This window comes from Callorhinus ursinus, unplaced genomic scaffold, assembly GCF_003265705.2.
Source record: "Callorhinus ursinus isolate GAN/ISIS: 27379988/994484 unplaced genomic scaffold, GSC_fseal_2.0 scaffold2, whole genome shotgun sequence".
NCBI classification, from domain to species: Eukaryota; Metazoa; Chordata; class Mammalia; order Carnivora; family Otariidae; genus Callorhinus; species Callorhinus ursinus.
The window spans coordinates 96337205-96359974 of NW_027397064.1; the positions used below are offsets into that span (position 1 = coordinate 96337205).

Genomic DNA, 22770 nt, shown 5'->3' on the forward strand with positions numbered 1-22770 from the left:
CTGTGTTACAATACCCCCCTTGATAGTGTAATGTTGAGAGACATGAGACCTTGTTTTCTCATCGTCACCCAAATTCTGTGCAGACTAGGGGGCACCTGGGTGGCTCAGTCAGTTAAGCATCCACCTGTTGATTTCGGCTCAGGTCATGATCTCAGGGTCCTGAGACTAAGCCCTGCATCCAGTTCCATGCTCAGTAGGGAGTCTGCTTGAGGATTCTCTCCTTCTCCCTCTGCCCCTCACTAGCCCCATCCCTGCTCATTTTCTCTCTCTCTCTCTAAAATAAAAATAAATAAATCTTTTTTAAAAAATTCTGCGCAGACCAACTTCCATTGGGTTTCCATACAGAAAAAGGAAGAATAAGGAAGAGGGTACCTGTGTCAATATTTATCATGAGAAGGGTTGAGAACTATTGAGAACTACAAAATTATAAGCAATTTACAGAGCTGATGATAGATGAATGGTAGCTCTCTTGTTATCATTGCTTATTTCCATTGTTATTGAAATGGATTTTTAAAAAATTAAAACTAAAATCTTTGAGATGAATTACTGCCAGTGATTATTCTGACCTTCTCCTAAAGTGTCTTAAACAAAAGCTGTATAAGATAGATGTATGTAGGCAAAACCTCCAAATCTTAGCATTGCCATATAACAGTATTTTCTTCCAGACCACTCCATTCTCTTGCCTTTCTGGCTCAGAGATTAACTGTGTTATTCCAGTACAATTTTCTGATTCCACCTGGGTATCCTGCAAGTCTATTCAATTCTGACTAACCAGAATTAGTATAGACCCTCCAGGTTAAGGACTCGGTGACTGCCCCTGTTCAAATGCCACCTGCATCTGTCCCAAGTCTCCAGGCTACCTGTATCTCAGTCTAACTTGGCTGTACATTTGGTGGTTCCCACAATCTTTCTTCAGGTTTGATAATTTGCTAGAAAGATACAGAAAGTGCTATACTTATGATTACTGGCTTGTTTTAGAAGCTACAAATGAAGAGCGAGATGAACTGGTAAATAGGGCAAGTCCAGAAGGGTCTGAGCATAGTCTCTGTCTCTGTGGAGTTGGGAGGTGCCACCCTCCTGGTATGTCAATATGTTTACTAACAAGGAAGTACCTCCAAACTTCATCATTCACAGATTTTTATTGAGGTCTCATTACGTAGGCATGATTAACTACATCATTGGCCATGTAACTGAACTCCATCTTCCATCCCTCTATCCACCCTGAACTCCAGTTATGGTGGAAAGTTCTAATTCTTTAATCCAGGTGGTTGATTCCTTTGGTGGGTAGCCTCCCTCCAGAAGCTGTCTAACCATCCTCCCCCCACCTCTACCCCTTGAGTCATCTCACTGGCATAAACCAGGTATGGTCAAAGGGAACTAATTTAATTAATTAATAAAAAATGACACTCCTATCACTCAGAAAATCCCAAGCATTTTAGGAGGTTTATGCAAGGAATCAGAGAAAAAAACTAAATATATATATTTTTTATTATACCACACAAGCTTCCTTCAAATATTAATTAGTCTGAGTTTCTTGTTTTTTCCATTGTGTTTTGGGGGTTTCTAAGTATAAAAACCCTTACTTCACCCTTTTTCATTGTTCACAGACAACAGTCTTATAGAAATTGGCCTGGTGTAAGGTGTATGAAATTATTTACGTATGTATTTCTCTCCAAAACCCATACAGACTAGTTTGCCTATAATGCATATACAGTCCATTTTATCTTTTGTTTGTATTTTGTAGGCTTTTGATGCATTAACTCAACTTGTTTGCCTTCTCTTTAGATCTGAAATTAAATATAATCTTTATTTCAAATAAAATTATTTCTCCACCCTCAATGTATTTCTCTTTCACTTTATTTTCAATTCTTTCTGACATTAGGTCTATTCAATGATAGAATTATAGAATCAAAATTAAGCAAGTACAGTATAGTTATAATCAAGTATAATCAGTTATTTGTGTTTTAATTAATTTTATTGGAGTATCCTCTAAAGAGACTCTGTCTTTAAGTATCTTCTTTTAAATACAAGTATGCAACCTATAAGAAAACAAAAGTACAAAGACAAAAAATCATGACATCACAGCATGTTACTGTTTCTTTTTTTAATTTAATTCAACATGCAAATATAAAAGCATTTTGCTTACCTGTGAAGTTGTGATTTTTTGCCTTTCTTTTCTTTTAATGAAAATATTAACATAGTCTTTAAATGATAACATGTAAAAAAGATATGCTAGCAAATTTTCTTCTTAAGGAAATGTCTAATATAGTCTCTAAGTTTTTATATCCATTTGAATAATCATACATACATATATACATGTATATGCATATTTATAGTAAGAATGAAAATGCCTATACCATTCACTGTGTTGTGATGAGAACTGAGATCTTTTTAAATATCTACATACCCAAATGCATATTAATGTCTCTGTTATTAAGCTTTTCACTGCTTTTATAACTGCCTTTTTTTTTTAATTTCTAGGTAACCTTCAAAGCATCAAAACATTCAGTTTCACCAGATTTAAAATATGTTCTTCTGGCATATGATGTCAAACAGGTAAAGTAGTGATCTTCTTTGAAAAAACTTTTCTTTGTGGTGCATTCAGGTAACAAGTCATAGTTTTACTTGGTCATCTACTCACCGAGAAAAAAATGGGCATATCCAATAGCTGCAGGGGGATACTGATAACCAATATTGCACGAGAGAGGTTTGGAGAAAGTGACCTGTCTTCCATACCTGACTAGCAAATACCCGGCGCAGTCTACTAGGTGTGTGTGCTAGTCCTAGTCCGTCTCGTTTAGAGGGGGGTGTGGCAGGTGTTTAGCAAATATGACAAATGGAGGCTTTTGCCATTTTCAGGACAGCCTTAATACAATGTGAGTGTTTCTTTTATGTATAGATGAAGGAGTTTCCTGATGGCTCTGCCCTGAGCTGCAGTGTGTATAATGGGAAGGAACTGGTGAAAACATTGATTCAGGTTATGGACAGTGGATTCTTTGGTGGTATTTGAGCATAAACCTTGTGGTTATAGAAAATTCTGAAAGTGGGTCAAACCAAGGAATCAGTTCTGAACAAATAAAATGTTCTAATTGCAATTAGCCTTTCATTATTCTGTGTCAGCTCTGCAGCACACAATTAGAGCAGTATGTATGGTTGTTGAGTGTTTTGTATTTAGATATAATTTGCACTGTTAAGAAGCAAAGTAAATGTTGAAAGGCAGTTCAGCAGATGAGTTTCTGTGGAAAATAAATGATTGGAAATCATTCAAGAAATTTTTTTGTGCTTTAAGACAATAAAAATTTATAGACTTAAGGCAGGAGGCCTCATATGCATTGAAAGGCTTTGAGCACATGAAATTTCACAGCTCAGAGGACCTTCTAAATAATGACTTTCGTCTTTTGGAGTATACATGTGCTATATTTTTAGACATATTTATATATTTTTATTTAAAATAATTCACACTGCAAAAAACAGGGAGATTATAATGGAAGACATCTTGTCCTGTTATAAATCTCAGCCTTTTTACTTTAACTTTGCTCTGTAATATCTCTATTCATTGAGATTATGAAAAGCACATGTAATAGCAAGAAAAATACTTGTTTTATAAACAATATCACAGTTTCCCAGTTTTTAAATAATATTATCTATCTGAAGATTTTTAATTTACTGTAAATATGTATTAAACTGATAATGAACCTAAGAAAAATCATGTTTCAGTAGCCACAATAATCAAGACTATGTGGAATGAGCAGGATAGATACAGAGATCAATGAAACAAAGTAGAGAACTGGGAAACAGACCTATACAAATATGCCTAACTGATTTTTGACAAAAGTGTAAAAGTAATTCAGTGGAAGAAAAAATACACTTATATAAGCCTGGCACTATATAAAAACTCAGAATGGATTATGGATTTAAATGGAAAATATAAATTTACAAAACTTTTAGAAAACCCAAAACATAGCAGAAAATCAGTGGTATGTAGGAATAGGCAAAGAGTTCTCAAACTATATATCAAAGTCACAGTATAGACAAGAAAAAACTATTGGCCTATAAAAGATGAAAATCCACCCTACAGTCTGGGAGGAAGTATTTGCTATTCCCATATTCAACAAAGGACTAATATCTAGAATATATAGAAAAACTCTCAAAACTCAAGTTACAAAAAACAAAACAGGTATATACCATCAGAAAATGGGCAAAGACATGAGACATTTCATTGAAGAGGACATACAGATCTCAAATGAAGCTCATGAAGATTATGTTCAACGTCATTAGCCATTCAGTAAATACAAATTGAAACACCAGTGGCATATGACTACATACCGATCAAAATGACCAAAAAAAAAAAAAAAAATAGTTACTACACCAAACCATAACAAGCACCAGGAAGCTGGATCATTCATACATCTATGTTGGGCATGTGTAATGGTTCTGCTACTCTGGGATATGATGTATAAAATTAGGATAACTTTGGATATTTCAGCAAAATACATCAAGTTTATCCAAAAATACAGTGAACACCAGAAACATATACCTATGGACCAATCTTAATATTCTATCTCTTATTTTTGCTTCTCTTAAGGAAAAATAAAGATACTCTATGACACATCAATCTCTGTAAATGAGAGGAAGCTATTATTTTAAGAAGTAAAAAATAAACTAAATTTCACAGTCTTATACTACTTCATTCATGTTTATTTTTTTCTTTTTATATATTCATCACATATCAGGTGCAGACTGCCAAGCTAGACATAATGCATGGGGGATGTGTGTGTGTATGCGTGCGCATATCTACTTCAAGAAACACACAATCAGATAGAGGCAAGATGACACAAACACTTATATCCACTATACACAGCATTGTGTGAGTTGTTACAGGAGTGTATTAAGGAATAGAGAATATTTCCATTCAGATAATCATGTTGGGAAAGCCAGCATACAATGAAATTTGAAGAGCAGACAGGTAAAGATGAATAGAAAAGCATTCCAGGTGGGCTGATAACACGGGGCTTCATGGAAGGAACATTAAGTCTTTGAGGAATAGCACTTAGTTCAGACTATCTAGCTCAGTGGTAAATAACCAAAAAAATAAATAAATAAATAAACCTATATACCTAGTGGAGCTCAGATTACAGAAGAACTTGAATTCCATTTTATTCTTTATAGATTGTACTGAGATAGCCATTTGGGATCTTTGATGATTTTAGAGTAGTTAAATGCCATTTTTACTCTCTGTGTGTGTCTGTCTGTATGTGTTTGTGTGTGCGTGTGCATGTGCATAATGCCCATTAACAAAGATGGGAAAAAACAGTCATACAAAAATCCAACCACCTAAACACATGCACTAAAGTTATCTTTGGTGTGTTTTGTTCCTTTTCACTTTTATATGTAAAAGTAGGGAAATGGGAATTATCATATATTAAACATTATTTTAGGCAGGCATTATTATGCTGATTCCAGAGAGAAGAAAAGTTAATTTCAGAAAAGCTGTAAAATGTGGAATTTGATGATTTAGAAATTTATCCAAGGGATGCCTGGGTGACTCAGTCAGTTAAGCGTCTGCCTTCGGCTCAGGTCATGATCCCAGGGTCCTGGGTTCAAGTCCCACATCGGGCTCCCTGCTCAGCGGGGAGCCTGCTTCTCCCTCTGCCTGACACTCCCCCTGCTTGTGCTTTTCTATCTCTCCCTCTCTGACAAATAAATAAATAAAATCTTTAAAAAAAATTTAGAAATTTATCCAAGATTTTTCAGGTAGGAAGTGATAGCCACACACTAACAAATTCTTATACAATATTTTGTCTTTTTTTTTTAAAGATTTTATTTATTTATTTGAGAGAGAGAATGAGAGACAGCGCATGAGAGAGGGGAGGGTCAGAGGGAGAAGCAGACTCCCTGCCGAGCAGGGAGCCCGATGCGGGACTCGATCCCGGGACTCCAGGATCATGACCTGAGCCGAAGGCAGTCGCTTAACTGACTGAGCCACCCTGGTGCCCTGTCTTTTTTTTCATTATAAGACAGATGAGCTGAACCAGAGAAATATAATCAAAGGCTAGATTCCAACAACGCACAGATTATCCTTATTGTTGTACCTTAGTTGTCTTCATGTTTTAAAATATTTTGAAAATATTTTTAGTATATTCCCTTTTTACTGAATTTAATATTTCTATAGGACACATTTACATAACTGGAATTTCTGAATCAAAGTATATAGCATTATTTAATTGAACTGAAATTCATAATAGTTAACACCAAATAAGCTGCCTTAAAGTGTACAATTCAGTGGCATTTAGTACATTCACAATGCTGTGCAGCTACCACCTCTATCTAGTTCCAAAACATTTTTATCATGAAAAAGATAACCCCATACCCATTAGTCAGTCAGTCCCCATTCTCCCCTACTATACCTTTTGGTAACCACCAATCTGATTTCTATCTCTATGGGTTTATGCATTTGGATATGTAACTGGAATCATATGACATGTGATCCTTTTTTCTGGCATTTTTCACTTACCATAGTGTTTAGAAGTTTATCCACATTGTAGTATGGGTCAGCACTTCATTAATTTTTTATGGTTAAACAATATCCCTTTGTATTTATATATTAGTTTGTTTGTTCACTTATCCTTTGAAGCATATTTGCTTCATCTCCCAACTTTTGGGTATTCTGAATAGTGAGGCTGTAAACATTTGTACGCAAGAATTTCCTGAGTACCTATTTTCAATGTTTGTAGTATATTTTGAGGTGTAGAATTGCTGAGTAATATGCTAATTCTGTGTTCAACTTTTTGAGGAACCACCCAACTGCTTTCCAAAAATGGCTGCACCATTTTATATTCCCACCAACAATGGATGAGTTCTGATTTCTCTGTATTCTCACTAACAGTTGTTATTTTCCGTTTTTCTTATTATGAATTATCCTATTGTGTATGAATTGGTATCTCATTGTGGTTTTGATGTACACCTCCCTATTGACTAATGATGTTGAAATATTTTCATATGCTTGTTGGTCTTTTGTATTTCTTCTTTGGAGGAATGCCTACGGAATTCCTTTGCCTATTTCTTTTTTCTTTTTGTAGTTGTGTTTAAGAGTTCCTTATATATTCTGAACGGTAGACTCTTACATAGGACTCGAAAATATTTTCTCCCACTCAATAGATTGTCTTTTCACTTTCTTGATAATGTCCTTTGATATGTAAATTTGAAAAAAATTCTGATTAAGTGTAATTTACACACATGCTTTTGGTGTCGTAGTTAAGAATCCATTTGCAAACTCAGGGTCATAAAGTTTTACCCCAGTGATTTTTTTCTGAAAGTGTTATGCTTTTAGTTCTTATATTTAGGTTATTGATTCGTTTTGAATTAATTTTTGTATAGTGTGAGATAGGGGGTCCAAGTATAGCACAATATATAGGCTCGTGCTATATATTGAAACACTTCTTTCCAAACAGTTATGTTGGTTTATAACTGCCATTAGAGAATGTATGTCCTGTTATATTACCATCTTTACCAAGTTAAAACTATATTTTAAAGAAAAAGTAATTATTAACTTGATAATCTACTATCTACTAATCAAATACATGCACACATTCTCTCTATCACACACAGACACACACACACATACACCGTCAGTATTAGTTTTATATTACTATGCAGTAAATTGCCTCAAACTGAGTGACTTTTAAAAAAGCATTTATTGTGCTCTGTTTCTATGTAATGGAATTTGGAATTGGCTTGGCTGGGTGGTTCTGGCTCAGGATTTCTCATGAAGTTGCAGTCAGCTATTAGCTGGGGATGCAGCCATCCAACAGCTTAACTGAGGTTGAAGAGTACACTTCCAAGGTCCATCACTCACATGGATGGCAAATTGGTGCTGACTGTTGATATGAGGCTTCAGGTTTGTCCCTGATGATCTTTCTGAAATGCTGCTTGAGTGTCCTTACAACATGGTACCTGGATTTCCCCAGAATGAGTAATACAGAAGATAAAGGCAGAAACTTAAATGCCTCATATGATCCTTCCTTAGAAGTTATCTGTAAGGGGCACGTGAGTGGGTCAGTCAGTTAAGTGTCTGACTCTTGATTTCTGCTCAGGTCATGATTTCAGGGTCATAAGACGAGCGCTCTGTCAGGCTCTGTGCTGGGCATGAAGCCTGCTTAAGATTCTATCTCTCCTTCTCCCTACCCTACTCCATCCCCCTCTCCTTGTGCCTGCTCTCTTAAAAAAAAAAAAAAAAAAAAAAAAGTTACCTGTTACCTTCACAGAACTTTTTTTAATTCTATTTATTTTTTTAAAGATTTATTTATTTATTTGAGGGAGGAGGGGCAGAAGGAGAGGGAGAGAGAGAATCTTAAGCAGAGTCTACACTAAGCATGAAGCCCGAGTTGGGGCTCTATCTCATGACCCTGAGATCAGGACCAGAGCTAAAACCAAGAGTCAGATACAACTGACTACGCCACCTGATGTGCCCCTTAATTCAATTTATTTAAGCAACGGAAACAAAAAATAAAAACAGTTCACGCATTTCACACACTTCCCAACCCCATCTCTAGCAAATACTAATATATTCTCTGTATATGAGCTTAGTTTTTAATTAACTTTTTAATATTCTATGTATAAGAGAGATTATATGGAATTTATCTTTCTCTTATTTAACTTAGAATAATGCTCTCAAGGCCCATCCATGTTGTTAAATATGGAAAGATTTAATTGTTTTTATGGTTTGATTAACTTTCCCAGCACATATCTTCAGATTTATTAGTTTTATTGTGAATAATATATTTATATATAAAATTCCTTTATCTTTTGTAGTCTTTGTATATTTTTTAAAACATATATTTGTGTAATTCAATTATTACTTTTATTATCTTTTTAATTATACCTATTTTTTGGATTTAATTTTTTTTAAGAGAAAGTTTGAATTCTGTGATAAAATTCATCTTTTACTTTGCTGTGTTTTCTTTGGTCTCTAGGCTTAGAAACATTTCCACCACTATGGAAATATATCATTGTACTTTTTCCCCTTTTTTATAGGTTTTTATCCATATATATTTATTTCATTTTATTTTCAACTGTTTAGGGTGGTGATTAAAACCAATCTTCCTAAAAGATCATAATAATGGGAAATACCTACCTTTTATATAAGTGAACATAGTAATGGTCACCTGGGAAGACCACAAAGGAATATTTTTGATGAATATTTTGATGCTGCCACACGGCCCAGTTGAAAGATATAACCTGACTCACGGGTACCCACGTGTCCTCAGCCTCTGTTTCCCCATTGCTGTAATGAAGAGGAAGAAAAGATGAATACTTCTTAAACTTACTATCTCGAGTAATTGTCTGATATAAAGGGAAAGTCATGTGATAGTAATTCTGCCTTTAAGGATTCTGTGAGAGAGCAATGTGAAGGATCTAGCACTATTTTTTGTTTTGGTTTTGGATTTGGTGTCAGTGTAGCTTGCTTGAGAGTGCTGATTTAGCCTTTTCTCCCTGACAGTGTCCTCAATCTGAGTCAAATGTCAATTTAGCATAGGACAAATTTAGAAGGTTTTTTTTTTTTTAATAGGTCAACAGTTGAATCCTTCTGTGTGTTACCTGTGGGCTTCCATTATTGAAGCATGAATCTGTAGGTTACCCAGTGTTGAAATGCTTTATTCAGAGCTTGACTTGACACAGTCTTTGTGTCTGAAGTATGAAGAGTATGATTCTTTTTCCTTAGCCTTTTTCATGTTAACTATACTATTTTGACAAATACTTCAGTGATCTGCAATTATAGTGTCCAAAGTCATAAAGCAAGTATGATTACTAACATAGGTTTATGGACAGTTTTTGAAAATTCTGTATCAAGATCTTCATTATAAATAAGTAGTGTAAAATATAAACCAGCAATTTTCCATACTTTGCAGAGAACCCCCAAAATATTAATTTCTGTATTAATATCAATTTTTATTAAACTTGGGCTCAGTCTTTTCTCTTGACTATTCTAATATGGTAATATAAAGACTATTTCCTCCATGTATATTTTGTTACTCTCTAATATCAAAAGTTAATTTCAACAAAGTGAGAAGTCACTTTTCTTTTTCTCATCAAATTAATATCTCTCATCGTTTGGGCCTATAGCATGGTTCTTTTTTTTTTTTAAGATTTTTTACTTATTTGTTTGTGAGAGAGGGAGTGAGAGCACAAGCAGGGGGAATGGCAGAGGGAGAGGGAGAAGGAGGCTCCCTGCTGAGCAGGGAGCCCAATGTGGGGCTCGATCCCAGGACCCCAGGATCATGACCTGAGCCGAAGGCAGACACTTAATCAGCTGAGCCACCCAGGCACCCTGGGCCTATAGCATAGTTCTTTGCTCATTCTTCTGTTCTACAGAATTTGAGAATGTTTTATGCTTTTAGTAGGAATCTATTGACACATAAAGATGAATGCTTTTTGACTCTAAGAATCTTAGAGTGTGGTAAAGGCTCTAAGAAACATTTCACTAACTGTATTATAAGGGGGGTAAAGATAAGTAAGTGGGAAGAAAAAGGAAGAAAATGCCATTATGGTTGGAAGTGAAGATGGTCCCCCATCAGGAGTTAGATTATAGAGTACAATATGTTAATCTTCATGTATCGAATCAACATGTTGTACTCTGTAAATTTGCACAATGTTAGATGTCAAATATATTTCTAAAAAATAATAAATAAGGACTCCTGCAATGGAGGGATGATGTGCTTACATGGTCTCTTGTTTGTGAGAATACCAGGCTCCTAGCATGTTTTCATTCAGTCACTCTTATTCTTTTTTGGCAGTTTTCCAAACTCAGGATGAACTGATCTTTTTAAAAAGAAAATCTGATTCAAGTGCCTGGGTGGTTCAGTCAGTCAAGCATCCGGATCTTGGTTTTGGCTCAGGTCATGATCTCAGGGTCGTGGGATTGAGCCCTGTATCAGGCTTGTGCTGGACGTGGAATGTGCTTAAGATTCTCTCTCTCTTCCTCTGCCCCTACTGGCCCCTCCCTCTTTAAAGAAAAATCTGATTGTCATTCTTCTTAAAATTTTCCCCAGGCTTCTTTGGGAAAAAGATTAGAAGTCATTAGACAGCCTACAAGGCCCTGTCTGCCTTTCCTGCCTCACCTCTCACAACTTGCCCCTTGTTTTCAGCACTTCCAGGATTTCCTACCATACCTCAAAACACTATTTTCCCTCCCTCTTCTACCTGGAATAAACTCCTACCCCATGTTCTCTCCTTCATATCAGTAACTTTTACTTATTCTTTAGATGACAACTCAGTCGTACTTTTTCATCATCAAAGCTGTTCTAGACTTCTCAGACTTGGTCATATTCTCTCATCATAAGATTCATGGTATGCTACCTCTGCTTTGTAGAATTTATCACAGCTGTAATTGTATTAAACACAATGACTAACACAGTGTTGCTGAAAAAATAATTTAAAATTTAATATGTGAATTAATGAACCAGAACATCTAGCAAATGTTTCCTTAAAGTGCCAGGTGAAGGTAAGTGGCCCATCTCTATTCTTTCATGGCATCTGGTTTATACTTACATCTCTTCATATTTCTGTCATTATATTGAGAACATTCTTTTATGAGTGCATCCCCTTCACTAAACTATAAGACCCTTAAAGTCAAGAATTTTTCTTCACTTACTTTAATGACCATAGAATTTTCTGCAATGAATGGCACATAGAAAACAGTCAATGTTTGTAGAACTAAAACAGTGATTCTCAGTCTTGGCTGCACATCAGAATCACCTGGAGAATATATATATATATATATATAAATATATATATATATATATATTATTTATTTATTTATTTATTTATTTATTTATTTATTTATTTAGAGAGAGTGAGAGTGCACTCAGGGTGGGGAGAGGGAGAGAGAGAATCTTAATTGGCTCCATGTGTAGCACAGAGCCTGATGCAGGTTGTGCATGGGGCTCGTTGTGGAGTTTGATCTCGTAACCCTTAGATCATGACCTGAGCTGAAATGAAGAGTCGGATGCTTAATCCACTGAGCCACCCAGATGCCCCCTGGAGACACTCTTATTCCTTATAATTTTTCTTTATAGTAGTTGCTGTTATTCTTATTTTATTGGTGGAAATAGAGAAACAAAGGAGCTCCCCAAGCTTGTCTAATGTATGACTCAAGATTGATTTTTTTTTTTTGGAATAGTACTTCTTAATATTGGTCCTGAAATAGCAGCCTCAGGGATCACCATTCAAATTCTTGGGCCCTGTAAAGACCCAACCAAAATAGAAAGTTTGAAGTTGGTCCCATAATCTGTGGTTTAACAAGCCATTTAGGTAATTCTGATCTATGATCAAGATTGAGAACCATCTGTTGAGAGGAACTGATTTAAAAAAAAAAAAGATTTATTTATTTATTTGAGAGAGAAGGTCAGGGAAGGCAGAGGGAGAAACAGAATCCTCAAGCAGACTTCGTGCTGAGCCCAGAGCCCCATGTGGGGCTCTGTCTCACAACCCTGAGATTATGACCTGAGCTGAAACCAAGAGTCAGACACTTAACCAACTGAGCCACCCAGGGAGAAACTGATTCCTTAAAACCCAAGAGCTCTACCTGAGAAAAGACCTAAGCAGCCATAAATTAGCCATATACATGAGAGTGATTTAGAAAAAAATATCATTTAAGAAAGATGATGTACCATTTTTTTTTTCTGTAGTGTTTCAAAATAATTTGATCATGGATTTGATGTCCACCTGTTCCTTTCTGACCTTGGACACCATTCTGACTTCATTTACCCTTCAAGACTGATGCTTAATCTGTGATGTTATAATTATATGTGGCTTAGTGAGGATGCATGGGATTTGGCGCAAAATATGTAAGGTTGTATTCAAGCTGTTCTTACTTAAATTTTTTGTTGAAGTGTAACATACTCACAGGAACATACTCATATTATGAGGATAGTCTGATGAATTTTTACAAACTGAACACATCTTTATAATGACCATTCAGATCAAGAAGGAAAACACTACTGTGCTCCTTTATAGACACTACCTACCACAAGGAGGACCACTGTTAAAGCTTTTAACAGCTTAGATGACTTCTCTCTGTTTGTCTACTCTATTGTATATAGAGTCATACGTTATCTACTCTTGTGTATGTCTTCTTTTGCTCAACAAATTTGTGAAATAAATCTACATTGTTTGGTAATTAGATAGTACCTTGTTCGTTTTCCCTACTATATAGTATTCCACTAAAAATATCATAGTTTACTGCCAATTGGAATATAAATCAACCAGTCTATCCATCTGTGTGTGCATCATGGATTTTTGTATTGGATCATCTCTCTGATAACTCATTTTCTTATCTACTACCCTGTTTCTTCTTTGACAACTAGTTAAGAGATTATATTAAAGGGAGCAAATTTTTGTTGACTACTCAAATTGTGTCTATTATATGGGAAGTGTATATATCAATTTAAACATCCCAAACTCCTTGCTTCTTGGTCAGTGATATTATTATTTTTTTATTATGTTATGTTACTGACCATACATTACATCATTAGTTTTTGATGTAGTGTTCCATGATTCATTGTTTGCGTATAACACCCAGTGCTCCATGCAGTACCTGCCCTCTTTAATACCCATCACCAGGCTAACCCATCTTCCCACCCCCGTCCCCTCTAGAACCCTCAGTTTGTTTCTCAGAGTTTATATATTTTCACAATATGTTTGAAACTATTGGTCCATTTGAATTATTTAACAGTTGCATTTTTAAGCCATCCTTGAAGTCAGTAGTGTTTTTATATACACATTTTTTAATGTATATATAATGTGTAAAGACACACATGTAGAAACAAGTATTTAAATTCATTCTCATTTATAGTTTTCTTATTGTTTGGATTAAAAATACATACTAAATGGACTAACAAATAGTTAAATTAACCATTTATTTTACATTGTTAACTCCCTTATTGTGTCTTACGTTTGAGGTCAGAAACTTTAATTAAATTTACTGTCATTTTGGCATAATTAGAACTGTCCTTTCTGCATGCTGGGACATCAGTCTTCATGAGAATAAGCTCTTTCTGAATAGAAAAGTTAAAAACTGAATGAATCTTTTAAATGGTATCAAACAGAAGGAACAAATCAATTATATATGTGATATACTTGCTGTGTTGGTGTTTGTCTTCTGGAATTGATACTCTGCAAAAGAACAGTATTGTTATCCTCTAGAGTTGGATGCATTTATTTCCATTTATGTTCCTACTAGTTTGTAACTCTGCAGACAAGACCCTCTTTATGATAAATATCTATTTTAACTAAGAAGTAATCACTGTAAAATGAATCCTGCCTGCACTGCTGCCTGAAAAAGTAACTCATCTCTAGTGAATTATCTAATTAAATTCTGAGCCTTAATACTTCAGTGCTTTACAATTACAGACACTTATTTAAGAAGTCTGGGGGAGTGCATGAAGTGGTCATGGGACTGTCTAAGCTATTAAGCTCCATACACTTGGGGCACACAAATATTTCAGATAATCCTGTTAATAATAAACTCAGGGAAATTTCAGCCTCGGGAAGTGTCTCTATTCAAATATATGGGGCTTGAGGTTGACCCTGAGAGCCTCCTGCAGAACCTATAGAATGCAACTACTGTGCTCTGTTGTAGCTGCTGCTGCTAAAATGTCTCTCTCCCTAGTTAACCTCCTCCTTACTAATGAGTGATGATAAGGCATGAAACATATATTAATGAAACATATATTAATGTCAGTTTTGGAGATACACATACACACACACATATATGTATATATATTTATGTATATATTTGTTGTTGTTAAAAGAAAAGAGTCCTAGAAGGGAGAAGGAAGGGAGGGAGAAAGGAAGGAAACCTAAGCTTTGGAAAAGAGTATTTACAACTTTTCTCTTTTTGCAGTAGCTACTAATGTATTTATCAGTTTATCACTAATGCAGCTGCATAGCATTTACTGTCCTTTGTTTTTGAAATAGTATGTTTATTATAGAGAATCTGAAAATTCTGAAAAACAATGATTACAGTGCCTGTATATTTACCTCTTTTAGAGAAAACCAGTTAATATTAATGATTTAAAATATTGTTTTATCTCATTCAAGTCTTGTTTTTGTCATCCTTAAGTATAATTTTTCCACTTATGGACAAAAATCTTTAGAATACTTTGAGAAATTCTGTGTTAGCAAAATACTGTCATACTATTAAGGTCATGTTCTGGTGACCCAGTGCTGTGTAATTACTCAAAAATTTAATAGTATAAAACACGAATTTATTATAGTTATGGATTGTGGGTCAGGAAGGGCTCAGCCGTGCTGTTTCTACTTGGGGCCTCTTATGTGATTGCTGTCAGATGTTGCTTGAGGGCAGGACTGCAGGTTGCCTGTGTGCTAATAGGATGGTCAGGTGGTGTGCCTGGGGCTGGCAGGCAGGAGGCTGGGCCCAAGGGGAAAAACAGTGTCCAGACGGCAGGGATGGTCCCACAGGGAGCCCCATGCCCCCACACCCTCTCTTCCTGAGTCCTCCGCACTGGACTGCCCTGGCCTTAGGCTCCTCCAGGTTTAGCATGGAGCTGTCTCCATGGTGGTACCTTAACCCATAGGCCTCCTAGATCCAGGCATTTATGTATGGCCACTGTTGGGCACCAGCTAGGGGTACACCTCTGGGCAGATGGGACAGCTGTATGAGCCCCCAGCCTGCTGCTGCCACTCGTGGACCTCTTCTCCACCCCCCACCCCCACCCGTGGCTGCCACTGCTAAGCCAAGACCATGAGGCTATGTCACATCACCATTCCTGGGCCAGCACCCACCCTACCACCCCCAGCTGACACCATCCTTAGCCCAGTCCATCCTGGCCTGCCTATTGTGGATTTGTTTCAATAAATATATGTACCGTATTGTAAATGTATTTTCTTTCTCTTTTTTCTTAGTAACATTTTCTTTTCTCTAGCTTACATTATTGTAAGAATATAGTATGTAATACATACAACATACAACATATATGTGTTAACTGTCTGTTTCTATTATTGATAAGGCTTCAGGCCAACAATAGGCTATAAGTTAAGCTTTTAGGGATCTGAAAGTTATAGGAGGATATTACCCCCTTTGGGCGGGGTGGGCACCTCTAACCCCAACGTTGTTCAAGGGTCAACTGTGTTAGTTTCAGGTAGACAACATATTTGTATATACTGCAAAAAGATTACCACAAAAAGTCAAGTTAACTAGTTATTTTGGTAAATCTAGTTAACTCATTGTGGTAAACCAGTTTTAAATAAATAAAGGAATACTTAACCAAAGTTCGGAATGAGCAAGCTAGAATGAAAAGTTGATTTAGTAAACTACAGAGACAATTTACAGATAATCTAGAGGTGGGAATGCAGACCCAAGTCAACACAAATTTACCAGTCGTTTGAATTTAAGCATGTGTTTTATAACAAAAATATGGTTCTTAAAATAGAGGATAAGGGATAGTAACTGATATGCCAATTTACGTATTTTCATTGACCATAAGCAGTGTGAAAGTAGATTGTCACACGAACTTTAAAAACATTAATATATTTTTAGGCCAAGTTCATAAAATTAAACTATCTAAAATTGTGCTGTTTGGTATTGTAGCCACTGGCTACATGTGGCTATTGAGCACTTGAAATATGCTTATTCCAAATCGAGGTGCACCATAAGTGTAAAATACTCCAGATTTCGAAGGCTTCGTAAAAAAAGGAAAAGTGTAAAACATTGATAATGTGTCATATTCATGACAGATTCATGTTAGTTCATGTTATTTAATGTTTTGATACATTGGATTAAATAAAACAGCAAGTTGATTTCACTTATTTCTCTTTATTTTTTATTAATATGGCTACAAAAAATTAAAGTTATACAGGTACTGTTTGCATTGTCGTTCTTTTGCTTGGTGCTGCTCTAGAACACAGGAGTTCTAAGTGCCAGATAAAAGACATTTGAGATGCTGTGCCCAACTGGAGACTGTCTGAAGGGACACAGTCATAATTCTCCAAGATTTAGAAATTATGATGAAGGAATTAGATATGTAGCTGTGGCAAAATATGGGGAGAATAATAGATATCATGAGTGTTGAAGGGCTGTCACAGAGAATAGAAATTAGATGTATTCCTAAGTGTAAAACTAAAGCCTGTGTTATCAGATGGCATCAGGAAGAGCAGATTTTGGCTCAGCATAAGGTCTTTCTATAACAGTTGCTTGTTCAATAGTATAGGGGTCAGTGTCAGAGGGAGTGCACCTACTTTCTTTAGAAATTTTTTAAAAGGTGGATGGATAACTATTATAGGCATCATGCAAAGAAATCCCAAATCGCTTTAAAAGTTTTGGGATAGGTTGATTTCAGTATCTTTCATTAATCCAAGAAAAATAATTGTCTTCCCTCTGAAATACATTATACCTTAAACACATAGAAAGAAAGAAAAGTGTGGCTCTCTGGTTCATATGTCATGTTTGAAATCTTCAGATTAGACAAGTCCCTGAATTTTCTTGGTACAGATTTCAACCAAAATCAGATTTGTTTATTTAGTCCTATCTATTTTGGAAAGGATCAAATAGAAGGCAACATTTCATAAAACAGTAATAATAGTAATTTTTACTAGAAACAGCAAAAACAGAATATGCACACGTAGAAAGAAATCCAGAAGTAGTGTTTTCTGATTATACCAGGAGACAGCAATATGATGATTCCTAATTGGAGTTTACACTAATTAACTTCTCATTGCTTTTATGTTGCCTATTTAAAAAATAAAAACAGTTAAAGATTGTGTGTTAGTAAATTAACCAGCTCAAAGATAGTGTGTGGTGTAGGGGGCCTCTTAATTAGCCAAATGGAAAGGACCTTAGCATTTCAGAATAAAGAGGGAATAGAGAATGTAATTAGAGTAATGAGGCCATGCGTTTCATGCATTTTTGAAAGACCTCAGCCAGAAAATGACCAAGGCTTATTGTCAGAAAATTGAGACTTCATTTTTAAGAGCAAAATGTGTGTTTATATATAAGATTTACTTCAGTGTACCTGAAACATAATGAAGTATTGCATAATTGTGCTTAGGTTTACTTACTTACATTTAATTATGTTTAATTTAACTTTATACACATTTTTCTTCCCTTGAGCTTTTGAAATTATCTGAGGCTCTAACTGGAGCTTAATTTGTGTGGCACCCCCAATGCCAAGTACCCTGCAAGTGCACACGACTGCCCTGTGTTTGTTGAATAAATGTATGGCTGGGGGAAGAAGGGGCCAAAGCTTCACCAGTCAGGGAGAGAGGATGCATTCCTTGTTTCTTCTTTCCCCACCCCCCACCCCCCACTTCTCCTTTTTAACAGCTTTTCACACCCTATCTCAAAATAACAGATACTTTACATAGATGATGAAAAGCCAATGGTATTCATGTGAAATTTGATCTTCATAAAAGAGATTAATTAAATAATTGAAGTTCTTCACATATAATTTTTCACCTTAAACTAGTTTTATCACATATAATTGTGCCCTCAAATTTATGAATAGTGTCTGATTAACATGGTTTTAATCACTTTTTTCTTTCTGACTAGAAAAATGCCTATGATATTCCAAATGCAAAAACGTTAATAATTTCAGTATAATGATATCACTTTGTCGTTATTACTTTTCCATACATATGGAATTGAGGAACAGATTTTTATTTATTTATTTCACGGTTGCATTTCACTTTGTGTGTATGCCTATTATGTATAATACATTCTGGGAGAAGGGTATTTTATTAATAACTTACATTATCTTTATTTGCAGATTCAATAATGCCATGAGACCAAAATAGTGGGATGCGTGCTCAGTTACTCTCCCTTATAATTGACAAACAAAATTAATTTTGCATTTATTGATGTAATGCAAAATATAGGCATATTGCAAAAGGTATTGTGAAGGGGAAGTTTTTTAAAATAATTATGTTGTTGATAGTGATGATATTAATAAAGAACAGAAATTTAAAATCTGACCGTAATTGACTTACTGTGGATTAGATCTGTGCATATTAGATATTCATTCATAAAATAAAATGAAGTCTTTGTTTCCAGAAAAAAATCTCCAAATTACTCTATAATATGTTAAAAAACATACCCCTTTTTTTCTGTTATTGTACATTTAGGTTATTTCCAATTTTCCCACTATATATATAATGTTGTGGTGATCTCCGTGCACTTAAAACTATGTTCACATTTCTCATAAACCATAGGTCAAATGATATTAATTTTGTAAGGTTATTGAAGCATATTCCTGTAATTATTTCCAAGAAGTTTATCTCAAATAACATCCCTCCATCTCTGTATTATTGTGCGTGTACTTTTTTTCAATTTAACCTTTTAAGCATTATTAATTTTTTGGATGAGAAAATTGAATAAAAAGTTCAAGAGATCTGATGAAGATTTGCTAGATAATAGCAGAGCTGGGATCACAATCAAAGGTCATGATATTAATCACAATGTTAAGATGATTTTTGAATGTAAAAATATTATATTCATTAATCATGAATTTATTCAATAATTATTCATAGAGAGCTTACTGTGCGCCTAGAATTATTCTCTGTACTGTGGATACAGCACTGAGCAAAAACAAATGAGAATTCCTTGTCTGTATGGAGCTGGCATACTAAGAGAAAATAGAGAATATAGTTAGATGGTTAGATGGTGATAAGTGCTGGGGAGAATTTTTATTTTACTTTCTATTTTATTTTTTAAGTATAGACTCACATGATTTGCAGCATAGCACAGAAATGTCTGCTTTCTGTACTCATCACTAAAGCTTCCCTCAGTAGTGACATCTTTCATAACAATAGCACATTATCAAAACCAGAAATAGTGCGTTCATCAAAAATTGCAGTAGTGCATTTATCAAAAAGTACACAATAAAATTATGTAGACTATGGATTCTACTCATATTTTACCGGGTTTTGCATGCACTCATTTTTTGGCATGTCTTCGTGTGTAATTCTGTTGCATTTTATCACCTGTCACCAACACCACCACCTCAACTGAGACACAGATCTCTTCTATCTTCACAAAGGAAATCTCTGCCACTCCTTTATAGCACACCCTCCCTCCACTTTGCCAATCCCTGGCAACCACTGTTGTCCATCTTTATAATTTTGTTATCAACAGAATGGTATATCAATGGAATCATACAGTACATAACTTTTGAGATTGGCTTTTTTTTTTCATTCGGTATAATACCCTTAAGATCCATTTCAACTGTCATGCGTATCAGTTTGTTCCTTTTTATTGCTGATTAGGATACAAAGATATATAAAGCAGAAATGGAAATGCCATTAAGAAAGGTGCAGTTCTCAAGAGAGTGGTTAGGAAAAGAAGTAGCAGCAAAGCATACTGTTAGGGATGTGAGAATAGGTTGATGTACCTCTACCTGGGGAGGAGTTTCCTAGGTGGAGGAAATATCAAGACCTGGGTCCTGATTTGCTGCTCCTGAGTCTGGAGCAGCAAAAAAGTCTGGTGTGACTGGAGCAGTGAGAGAGAAAGAGCAGCATGAAGAGATGATGTCAGGGTTAACAGTGGGGAGGGTCTTGTAAGACTGTGTAGACCCTACATGGTTAGTATAATTGCACTGATTACATCACAGTAATGACTCAACATTTTCCCATGTTACTTCCAAAGCTGGGAAGCCTGAAAGGATTCGCTCTCCTCTGAGGGGCTAGTGAAAATAAGCACTTCATAATAGCAAAATACCTTGATTGGAATTTTATCTTTAGAGGGATTAAATAAACTTAACATTCCATTTATGAAATGTTTGTGTTGGTTATATCAGATCTTTAGTTTTGGCATGAAGTGGAAAGTGCACATATTCTATTACTTTTCATCATTCATCATCCACCAGTGCCTTTGGGCCTTACTGTTTTTTTTTCATTTTTGAAAATTTTTTCAATTTCAGTGTAGTTAACAAACAGTGTTATATTAGTTTCAGGTGTACAATACAGTGATGCAGCAATTCTATACAGTACTCAGTGCTCATCATGTTAAGTGTACTCCTAATCTCCTTCCCCGATTTCAGCCATCCTTCCACCCACCTCCCCTCTGGTAACCATAAATTTGTTCTCCAGAGTTAAAACTTTGTTTTTTGGTTTGTCTCTTTTTTTCTTTGTTCGTTTGTTTTGTTTCTTAAATTCCACATATGAATGAAATCATATGGTATTTGTCTTTTTCTGACTTATTTCACTTAATATTATAATATCTAGATCCATCCATGTTGTTGCAAATGGCAACATTTTATTCTTTCTATGGCTGAATAATATTCTATTGTATGTATATACCACATCTTCTTTATCCGTCCATCTATCCACTGATAGATGACACTTAGGCTGCTTCCATAATTTGGCCATTGTAAATAATGCTGCAATAAACACAGGGATGCATATATATCTCTTTGAATTGCTGTTTTCATTTTGTTTGGGTAAATAAACAATAGTGGAATTACTGAATCATAGGGTCCTTCCATTTTTAAACTTTCAAGGAACCTCTATATTGTTTTCCACAGTGGCTGCACCAGTTTGCATCCCCACCAACAGTGCACTAAGGTTCCTTTTTCTCCACATCCTTTCCAACACCTGTTGTTACTTGTGTTTTTGATTTTAGCCTTTCTGACAAATGTGAGGTGATATCTCATGGTGGGTTTGATTTACATTTCCCTGATGATAAGTGGTGATGAGCATCTTTTCTTGTGTCTATTGGCCATCTGTATGTCTTCTTTGGAAAAATGCCTATTTTTTAATTGGACTATTTTTGGGGTCTTTTTCAGCGGAGGGGGTCGAGTTATATAAGTCCTCTATATATTTTAGATACTAACCCTTTATCAGATATGTCATTTGAAAATATCTTCTCCCACTCAGTGGGTTGTCTTTTAGTTTTGTTGATTGTTTCCTTTGCTGTGCAGGAGCTCTTTATTTTGATGTAGTTCCAATAGCTTGCTTTTGTTTCCCTTCCCTCAGGAAACATATCTAGAAAAAAAGAGCTAGGCCGATGTCAGAGAAATTACTGCCTGTGCTCCCTCCTAGGATTTTATGGTTTCAGGTCTCATATTTAGGTCCTTAATCCATTTTGAGTTTATTTTTGTGTGTGATTGTAAGAAAGTGGTCCAGTTTCATTCTTTTGCATATAGCTGTCCAGTTTTCCCAACACCATTTGCTAAAGAGACGTTCTTCTTCCCATTGTATACTCTTGCCTCCTTTGTGGAAGATTAATTGACCATGTAAGCATGGGTTTATTTCTGGGTTTTCTCTTCTGTTCCATTGATCTATGTGTCTGTTTTTGTATTAGTACCATACTGTTTTGATTGCTACAGCTTTGTAGTGTATCTGGAACTCTAGAATTGTGATACCTCCAGTTTTGTTATTTTTTTTTTCAAGATTACTTTGGCTACACAGGGTGTTTTGTGGTTGCATACAAATTTTAGGATTGTTTGTTCTGCTGTGAAAAATGCTATTGGTATTTGGACAGGGATTGTATTAAATCTGTAGATGCTTTGGGTAGTATAGACATTTTAATAATACTTGTTCTTCCAACCCAAAAGCATGACATACCTTTCCATTTGTTTTTGTCATCTTTAATTTCTTTCATCAATATTTTGTAATTTTCAGAGGACAGGTCTTTCAGCCCCTGGATTCAGTTCATTCCTAGGTATTTTATTATTTTTGTTGCAACTGTCAATGGGATTGATTTCTTAATTTCTCTTTCTACTGCTTCATTAAGTACATAGAAATACAACTGATTTCTGA

At 35.3% G+C, this 22770-nt stretch overlaps 1 protein-coding gene across 5 annotated transcripts in view; it reads left to right on the forward strand.

The window, feature by feature from the left end:
• The window catches only part of DPP10 (dipeptidyl peptidase like 10), a 691476-nt gene that overhangs the window by 379789 nt on the left and 288917 nt on the right, over positions 1-22770 (forward strand). For all 5 annotated transcript variants that reach the window (XM_073884902.1, XM_073884889.1, XM_025857215.2 and 2 more), the window contains one exon: positions 2482-2556. In XM_073884902.1, coding sequence (XP_073741003.1) covers positions 2482-2556 — 75 coding nt within the window. The remainder of the gene's footprint in view (positions 1-2481; positions 2557-22770) is intronic.